The 8,952-nt window shown below is 49.7% G+C and overlaps 1 protein-coding gene and 1 non-coding gene across 2 annotated transcripts; both read right to left on the bottom strand.

Annotated features, from left to right (window-relative positions):
• Nucleotides 1–1,528: 1,528 nt before the first annotated feature.
• On the bottom strand, nt 1,529–1,610 carry TRNAS-UGA (transfer RNA serine (anticodon UGA)). The gene has a single exon. It is a non-coding gene; the product is annotated as a tRNA-Ser (tRNA).
• Nucleotides 1,611–5,402: 3,792 nt separating this feature from the next.
• Nucleotides 5,403–8,446, bottom strand: LOC112991007 (interferon-induced protein with tetratricopeptide repeats 2-like). The gene is made up of 2 exons (XM_026113173.2): nt 8,366–8,446; nt 5,403–7,448 (listed from the first exon to the last, which is right to left on the bottom strand). The coding sequence occupies exons 1-2, from the start codon at nt 8,368–8,370 to the stop codon at nt 6,137–6,139; spliced, it is 1,317 nt and encodes a 438-aa protein (XP_025968958.2). The 5' UTR covers nt 8,371–8,446; the 3' UTR covers nt 5,403–6,136.
• Nucleotides 8,447–8,952: the final 506 nt, after the last annotated feature.

Below are 8,952 nucleotides of genomic sequence, written 5' to 3' on the forward strand. Positions count from 1 at the left end.
TAGGTGACTTCACGTATGCAATGACAGGTGATGGATAGTGCTCGGGGTGGGGGGTTGGGGTTATGATAGCAGATTTTGTCACGTCGGTGCTCAAGGAACCAAGCTGTTGTTAGGAATTACCAGGAAAGATCTGGCAATTAAATCTCATCCCTTGTCCACTGAGTCCATGCTAGGTGGGTCCTTCCTTCTGGTGTTATCTCCGTCTCTAGCTCAGTGACTGTTTGGGTTTCTGCAGGCTCTGCACAGTCATACTTAGGGCTGTGGCAAGCTTTTCTTTTCATCTGCTTGGATGCCTGGCTCTGTGTCAGCTCCCCACTCTTCTCGCTGCTTCCCAGCCTCTGGTAGTGCTCCAGACTCTCTGCTTAGGTCTGCTCTTCCCACTATCCATCCAGGGGCCTTTTTTCCTCAAGCAGGGTGAGCCATTCTCAGGAAAGACTCAGTCTGCCTTCCCTCCAGCGCTTCTCCCCACTCTCTCGCTGCCATGGTAAGGGACTATGGCATTGGGCAGTGCCAATACATAATCAGCTCCAATCAAACAGGTGTCATCTGTCCCAGGGCTTCCCTCATCTGGCAAAGCAAGGGCTGAGACACAAAACATGCTACTGATTATCCACAATCCCAGGGGAGCCCCTCTGCCAGACCCTCCCTGTGTTGGCTTTCCGGTGCCCCATCAGGGCTTTGCACAGTCATCTCCTCTGTTTCTGGCTCAGCCAAAGTTTTAGTTAGAGCATGCCACAAACCATGTCCATAGCCTACTCGCAATGACAGTTCAGCTGTATTAGCACCCTGGAGTAGAGATCAGCCCCAGCAGCTCCTGGAGACTGAAAACAATATCCTGGCACAATGAGCTCTGCTGCAATTCCTCTGCAGCACTGACTGGCAGCCCAAAGGGCCACACTCAGATTACAGGGACCCTAACAAATGCCAGCTCCAGCCGACAGCTAGCTACCACCCAAAGTGACACTTACTGGCCTGGCCTTAAGCTGGCCAGGGCTGCTGAAATCCTGGCAGCGGCTGCTGTGAGCCAAAGACGTGGGATCACATTTGAAGAGAGCTGAAGACCAAGATGAGCTACACATGTCTGCGTGGCTTGGGAAGGTCAGTCACAGGAGCTGTGCTTTAAGGACATGCAGAACTGGCTTCGTCCTCAGTCCTATGCCAGGTTGTGAACACCCGGGATGGCCGGTGCAGTGTTCAGTACTGATGGATCTGATCTTCCTCCATCATCCAAGCAAGTGTCTTCAGTGAGGCTGTGCTGACTGCAGTGAATTGCTTTTCAAGGAATATAAAACATGGCCAGTATTTCTGCAGGGCCCAGCCTGCTGAAGCTTTTCTCCTCTCTCTTCCTTTTTTCTCTTCTTTTTCTCTCTCTTTCAGAGATCAACTGTTTGGATGCCACAGCCTTCATTTCCTTAAATTCTTTCATTTCATGTTCACCCTTGTTGCTCCTCAGAACTGAAGCAGCAGCAGCACATGCCAACATCTGATGGATGTATTGCATTCAGTGAAGCCTGGCAGTAAAACCTCTCGCTGTGAGCAGGATTTGAACCTGCGCAGGGAAACCCCACTGGATTTCAAGTCCAACGCCTTAACCACTCGGCCATCACAGCACTCTGATAGCTAAAAAGCTATAAAAGGGAGGATTTCAAGGCTGCATAACTATCTGCTACTCACCCTGGACACTGCCCATCCTGAGTGTTGGCCATATCATGCAGTGACCCTGACTTCTTTAAACAACCTGTGCTCCCTGCAGCAGACCTGGGGGTGAGGGGAATGAAACCAGTGCTCAAGCCAAGGTAGAGACTTTTGGGAGCCACTGGAAACTGCAGAGCATCTGCAGTACCTGCCACGATGGTCCTCTGAAAAGAGACTGAGCATTTGTCCAGTGGGGGGTCACAGTACAGCCCTGCTGTGCAGCATCTTGGGAGATGCACAGGGAGGAGCTCTGTATCTGATCTCCATTGCTGTCGCACTGACAGACACCTTGTTGTAAGGGAACAATCCTCACTGGCCTCCCCTGTCTGGGAATGATCCTCCATAATTCCCCTTCCTTTGGCAGAAATGCACTAAACCCTTGCAAAGCAACTCTTGATTGAGAGAAATGGCACGAGGACAAATGCAAAGTCCTGCCCCTGGGCAGGAAGAACCCCCTGCAACGGTACAGGCTGGGGACGGGCTGGCTGGGGAGCAGCTCTGCTGAAAAGCACCTGGGGTCTTCATGCACACAAACTGAACATGAGCCAGCAGTGTGCCCCGGCAGCAGTGAAGGACAACAGCATCCTGGGCTGCGCAAACACAGTAGCACAGCCAGGAGATTGAGGGAAGTGGTTATCCCCCTCCACTGAGCACTTGTTAGACCATAGCTAGAATACTGCATTCAGAGCTGCCCCCCTGCCCCCTTCGCCGCCCTGCCCCCCCCCCCCCCCAAGATAAAAGAAAACATTATCAAGCTGTGAGGAGTTCAGCTGAGGGCCATCAAGATGGTCAGTGGTCTGAAGCACAGGCCTGCGGAGGAAAGCTTGAGGGAACTGTATTTTTCAGCCTGAAGAAGAGACAGCTTTGGGAGGACCTAAGAGCAGCCTGCCAGTAACCTTAGGCAGGTTGTCCATGAGACGAAGGCAGGCTCACACACAGCGGTGCATGGTGGGAAGGCAAGAGCCAACAGGCATAGGATAGAAGAGAAACTTTTTAACCAGGAGGTCATTCAAGCAGTGGATCAGGTTGTTGAGAGAGGTTGCGCCATCTCCATCCTTGGAGGCCTTTGAGACCAGGCTGCATAAAGCCCTGAGTAACCTGGCCTGACCTTGCGGCTGACCCTGCTTTGAGTGGGAGGTTGGACTAGAGACCTGCTGAGATCCCTTGCAATCAGAATTACCCTGGAATCCTGTGAACAGGGAAGGCCACACGGTGGCACTGGAGCTGCACAAAGGACGGGATGTCCTCTGAAACACCGGGGCTTGTTCCATGATGCTTGCTGACAGCCCAAATAACCCTGCCACAAGGCAGGGTGCACCAGCAGAGAGGATGCTGGCCCTCCATCAGAACTGACTTCATGTCAGAGAGCCCCGACTTTGGACCTGTTGCCCTCCATCTTTGCCCAGGGTGATATAATGTTTATAGCTCTGACAGTTTACACTTCTGTTACACTTGAAAATCTTTCCAGAACCCTTCTTGTGTCCTGAGCACTCCCGGAGACACTTACATGATCCAGGTACTAATGGCTGCTGTTGATCATTTTTCTCTCTCTGTTTCCACCCTACCACTTCCTGTCTTCCAGCTCTCTTTAGCTAGAAATCACGAGAGCTCTGATCCAAGTCCTTTTGGGAGAAAGTCCTGTAAGGTCTAGTTTGAATTGCATATATGTTTTCTCCTTAGTGATCTGCTTGTTTTTAAAAACCTTTGACCATTAAAGATCACTTTCAAGCTGCCACTAGCTGCCACTGCTGTTTTGCTTTACCTTGAATCAGTTCCTCAGTCTCATTTGCTACATGGCCATACAAACACTTGTACAAGGGGAAGTGCAGGATGGCACATGCATGGGGGGAAGGTGCATTATCTTCATTAGGCATCAGTTGTTCCATGGGGAGACTCTCAGCAGTGGAGCCCAATTTAATAGCCCTATTCTCTCCTCCACATTGCCTCTGCACAGCAATTTTGTACAGCCTGTGTCTGATCAAACTGGGGATCTCCTACAGCCGAGAAAAGAACCCTGAAAAGAAAAGACTTTTCAGCTGAATTGACTGCTTACTCTGGGTCATACTGTGGCTGCGCAAAGAGCTGAGCCAGCACAGTGTGAAGGAGTTGTGTGGGGCTGGAAGGCAGCAGTGGGTGGAGGCTGACCATTGCCAAAGAGAAACCTCTCTGAGCCTGAGGGGAGAAAGTTGCTCCATCCCAGAAGCTTTCTCTGGGGCTCCCTCCTAGGAGATTCTTCCCAGGGACAATTTGATCCCAGGAGGATCCCAGCATCGCATCTCAGAGAAATCCCAGTTTCAGCAGTACAGAGCAGAATAGATCAGCCCTAGGAGGGAGCCCATCTGCACTGCCCAGCTCTTCCCTGTTTGCCCAGAGTTTTGCACAAGGCAGGGACTGTCATTGCTTTCCTTCATGTAAGCATAGCAGATAGGAGAGGCCCTGTGATGGGCCTTGTGTTCATTGCACTTGCAGTTTGTTGTTGTTCCCCTGCATACCCAAGAGAGCCCAAAAGAAGTCTTCAAACCAGAAGAACCAGTCTAGGATGCAGAGTTTGGAGCCTTTATTTACCTGCTTTACTTAGAAAAGGCATGGTGGAAAAGATAGCCAGGTCTTCACTTCCGGCAGAAAAGGCAGTCCAGATGACTCCATCTGGGTTACCTAAGGATACTCTGGCGGGCCTACACCGCTTCTTCTCCTGCCATCAGCAGTAGCAAACAAATTACATGAAGCATCATCCACATTCACCTTCTTCAGACAGGCATCAATCACAAATGTAGCCTCAAGTAACCCGTCATAGCTGAGCCGTGACCCAGGGTGCCACATGCACTGCCCAGGACTGCAAGCTTGCCAGATGGACAAGTGCACATTGCTTTCCTGGTCCTGTTGTCCAACTTGTTGTTGGGGAATACACACAAAATGGTTGAGGTTGGAAGGAACCTCTGCAGATCACCTAGGCACAGCCCCCTGCTCAAGCAGGATCACCTACAGCAGATTGCCCAGGACTGGCAAAGAGTTTATGTTCTAGCCAGAACTGGTCAGTCACACTTCCACAGTCACTTTGCACTAGCAGGATTTGGCACTGATGCTGAATTGCATGCCCTCTCCCAGCCCCTATCCTCAAGTCAATACAAATGCTCATCCAAATAGAATGCAAAGAGAAATGATCCAAGCCAAAAGTAACCTGGAACTTCCCCCCTTCCCCCCGCCACACACACAGAAATACTAGTTTTAATGTAGCTCAAGGGGATCGGACTCACCTTGTCACCCATAAGGACAAGTACCAACACCAGGGGTACCAAAACACGTACCAGGAGTGGATCATGGGGTAGCTGGTGAGAGATGCTACAGGAAAGGCCAATGTAGGATAGGAGCGGGCTGGGCCCATGAGCAGGGAGACTGGTTGCAGGGAGCCTGTTTGACTGGCAGTGCAGAAAGAGGAATGTGATGCCCTGTAGAGATCTGGAGGAATGGAGCTCCCAAGGGGCTGACTCAAGTCCCACAGTGGGCTATGGAAGTAGACCAGAGCCCTGGAGAGGAAGGTCTATATCTGACACTAGCCTGGAGGGAAGCGGATAGTGAAAACACTAAAGAAAGGAGTCTGAGGTGCTATACCAGAAGCAGGGAGCTAAGGCAAGAGAAGGGTATATCTTTGGCAAGCCACACTGGCTCCTTTTGGCTGCAAGGAGATACCAACTGTTGCACATAAGAAATCAGATGGAAAAGCATTTGAAATATTTATTGAACAAAGAATGTTAAAAACTTCCTATTGGCCACAAAAGCAGAGATGAGTATATAGCTCCCAGTGGCTCCTCTTAACTGGGCACCACTGGGAGAGAGCAGATCCCCTGTTTCTGTTCAGGCAGGGGCAAGCACACACACACTTCAAAGGGTTACTGCCAATCTAATCACAAATGTATGCAACCTAATCAACAGCTTCATTAGCATTTAATGCAACTGTGCAGACAGGGACCATCTATCTGTCTTATGCTAGTGCTTCAACCTATCCAAGACCTGTTTACAACATGTCAGCTAGTGATCTTAAGAAGGGCCACCTTCTTATTTGGTGTAAATGGTAGATGGTAATTAAAGAGATTTAATTTATCATGCTGCCCTAATCAGAGCTTAGCTCTGATCTCCATTAGCTCCAGTGGAATGACACAGGTCTACACTTGCAAAGGATCTTGCTCAGAGCCTGTCAGCCAAATTCTTCAGATTTGTTTTCCCTTCCTTCTTCTTCCAGAGAAATAGGAATGAAAGCAGGGTGTGTAAATCTGGGACAGTCGGTTCACTGTGGGTTGGCCTATATTTAATCAACCAGCAATGGGGTGGCCTAAGAAGCTTATGGGACCCGTGTATCTAAATGGGGTGATGGCCTGCCATCAGACAGACAGACAACAATTCTGAGAAAAGGATGTCCCCCTTTCTCTGGAATTGGGGCTCCTAATCAATCCGCGTCAATCCTAGCAACTTCTACAAGCCCCTGCTGGTCGGTCTCTTGAATGAAGCGGTAGATAGCATAGCCCTCACTATTTTGGGTGGGCCAAGACAGCTGCTTCAGCTTCTGCATGCATTCCTGTCTCTCTCCCGTCAGGAGGGGAATTCTGTATCCATCCTTAAACTTTTCAATTGCTGCCTGACGTGCTTTCTTCTTGTAGAGGAGGAACTTTCCCCAGTGGAGACAAAGGGCTTGACGGTGTCTGAGGCTGAGGGTGTCCTCTCTCCTCTGCAGCTCCTTATAGATCTGCTCTTCCTGTGATGGGTCTCTTTCACCATATAACTCTGCTAATTTCAGCTTTATATGCACGAGGGCGAGGTCTGGACATTTCTGAAGAACTTCCTCAAGGGCTTTGATGCCTGCCTCCAACATCTTCTCCTTGTTTTCCTTCTCTGCATTAAGCCACTGTTTCTTATAGCACTTGGCCAAGGCTTGATAGAGAAGGTGGTAATATGGATCCAGCTGCAGGGCTCGCTGCAATATCTCAATTGATCGCTCTGCCGACTGTGGCAGCCATAATAGAGCTACACTTTTGAGGACTTCAGGATCAGAGCTTTTCTCTGCACTTTCTTCTATCAAGCCAGTTGATCTTTCTTCATCCCGTGATTCAAGCAGCCTGGCTAAAGATATCTTGGCTCTGTAGTTATCTGGTTGCTCAAGGACAGTTCTTTCCAACTGGATTATGGCTTTCTTTGCAAAATCAGGATACCAGGAGTAAATCCAGGAGGCAAAAAAAGCCATTCCCAGCCCAGCATGGAAATGCTTGTTCCCCGGTTCAAGCATCAATGCCAGCTGAAAGCATTCCCTTGCCCGTTCCCCATTACGGCCTCTGACAGCCAAAAGGGACCAGCCTTTCTGGGCCTGGATATACTGGATCATCACCGCATCCCAAGGGGCTGGGTAGAGTGCCTGAATTCGGTCCAGATAGCTCTCAGCCTCTGGGTAAGAGGCCTGAAGGTAATGGATCCAAGCATAATTCCCACAGATAACCAAAGAACCAGCAGAGAAGGCATCTGGCTCATCTTGTCTCAGATGCTTTTCAGCTTCTTCAAGGCTTTGCAGGGCCTTTCTGTGCTGGCCTTTCTGCTGGTAGAGGTATGCCTGCAGGCCCAAGAGTGCCACCTGGTTTTGGTGGGGGGTGTGCTTGATTTCAACAGCCAGCTTCTGCAGGACATGTGCAGGTTCAACATGGCCTATTACACCCAAGTCCCATGTGAAATGGCACTGAAGGGCATCCAGCTTTTCCTGCAGTTGTTCATTGCTACAGAAAGAAAAAGTGGGTTATGAAGAGGCAGCCCGTGGAGGAGTGGGGTCCTGTGGTGCCCAGGCACAGAGGAGAAAGGAGCTCCTAGCTGTACATGAAACAAAAAGGAGGGAGGGATGGAAGGCGGGGTTGTCCCATTGGCTCACACCGGTTCCTTGCACTCAGGCTATCAAAGAACCCCAAAATACTCAGTCCCGTTGAACCATCTCCAGGGAACCATCTGGAAGGTTTCATTCCCGGCTTGTGGGTCTCTGAAAGGGAGGCACCAATGCCTGGAACCAGGCCTGCTCCTTTTAGCAACTAAAACAAAGGCATTGGGATAGACTGCAAGAAGTGGAAAGGGCAGAGCCAGCCAAAACCATGTGATGAAAATTTCTTTGCTTCTCCCAGGGAAGAATGAGATGGGCTGCATCTTCATCTACTAGACACAGCAAGAGAAGGTTCCTGTGAAAGGAAACCGGCAGGAATCTGACAGCAATTAATTATCTTCTTGCCTGATATATGCATGGCGTTGTACTGCCCTTCCACACTTTGGAGCAGCTCCCTGCCCTTCTCTAACCATTGGATCCCCTTCCTCTGAAATTGCTGTTGGAGTTCTGGTTTATAGCTATCCCAAACTTTCCCAGAGCTGGGGAGAAACTATACTCATGGCATCCCCTTTTTTTCTCAGCCTGGGTATATAGTGCAGAAGCCCTTCCTCATTCTCCTCTCCCTATCCTACTTAAGAGCCAGTGAAAGAACCAGGACATTCAGGCATCCTTTCCTACCCTTTCCCCACCTCCTTTCACTCCCCTGCCTGCTCCATAGACCTTCCTTGGGACCAAGTAAGGGGAGCCAGGACACCATGTTGAGCCTCACCAACCCCAAGTTATTCTTGCTGGGAGCCGCTACAAGAATAAGTGCTGTGCACTTACCCCATCTTCACTATGAGTGTAGTGACACTGTCTGGACTGTGTCTTTTCCACACTGTAGCAGGTATGCTGGACAGCGTGGAATTTGATCGTTATCATCACCCTTATATAGAAAAAGTCCTTTCACAAGGGGCAGGCTCTGACTAAGCACTTTCTGTCTCAGAGAAAATGAAACTGAAAGAGAACAGCCTGAACCAGAAATGAAAGTATCCTGGTCTCCATTTCTCTCTCAGCTATAGCCTTTCCTTTGCAAAATGAGTCCTGAGACCGGATAAGGGGGAAAAGAAACCCCATGATTAGAAGAGCAGGGCCTGGACTCAACCCTGGAGTCCTTCTCCCCCTTGAAAAGGACTTCATTAGCGAAACACCCCTCCATTATAACTTTTAGAAAGCAACAGAGGTAAGGTGGTAGAAGAGGGGAATACATTCTGCGGCCTCGTACACCAGTAAATATAGTAGTATATACATATAATATAATATATTCTGTGCATTTCACTGCCAGTGAAAGGCCACAGACTCTGTACTGACTCTGTAAGGCTTCGGGACAGGGAATTGTCAGGCTGGTTCTGTCTGGACTTGTCTTGGCCTGC

Source organism: Dromaius novaehollandiae, chromosome 28 (assembly GCF_036370855.1).
Source record: "Dromaius novaehollandiae isolate bDroNov1 chromosome 28, bDroNov1.hap1, whole genome shotgun sequence".
Classification (NCBI taxonomy): Eukaryota; Metazoa; Chordata; class Aves; order Casuariiformes; family Dromaiidae; genus Dromaius; species Dromaius novaehollandiae.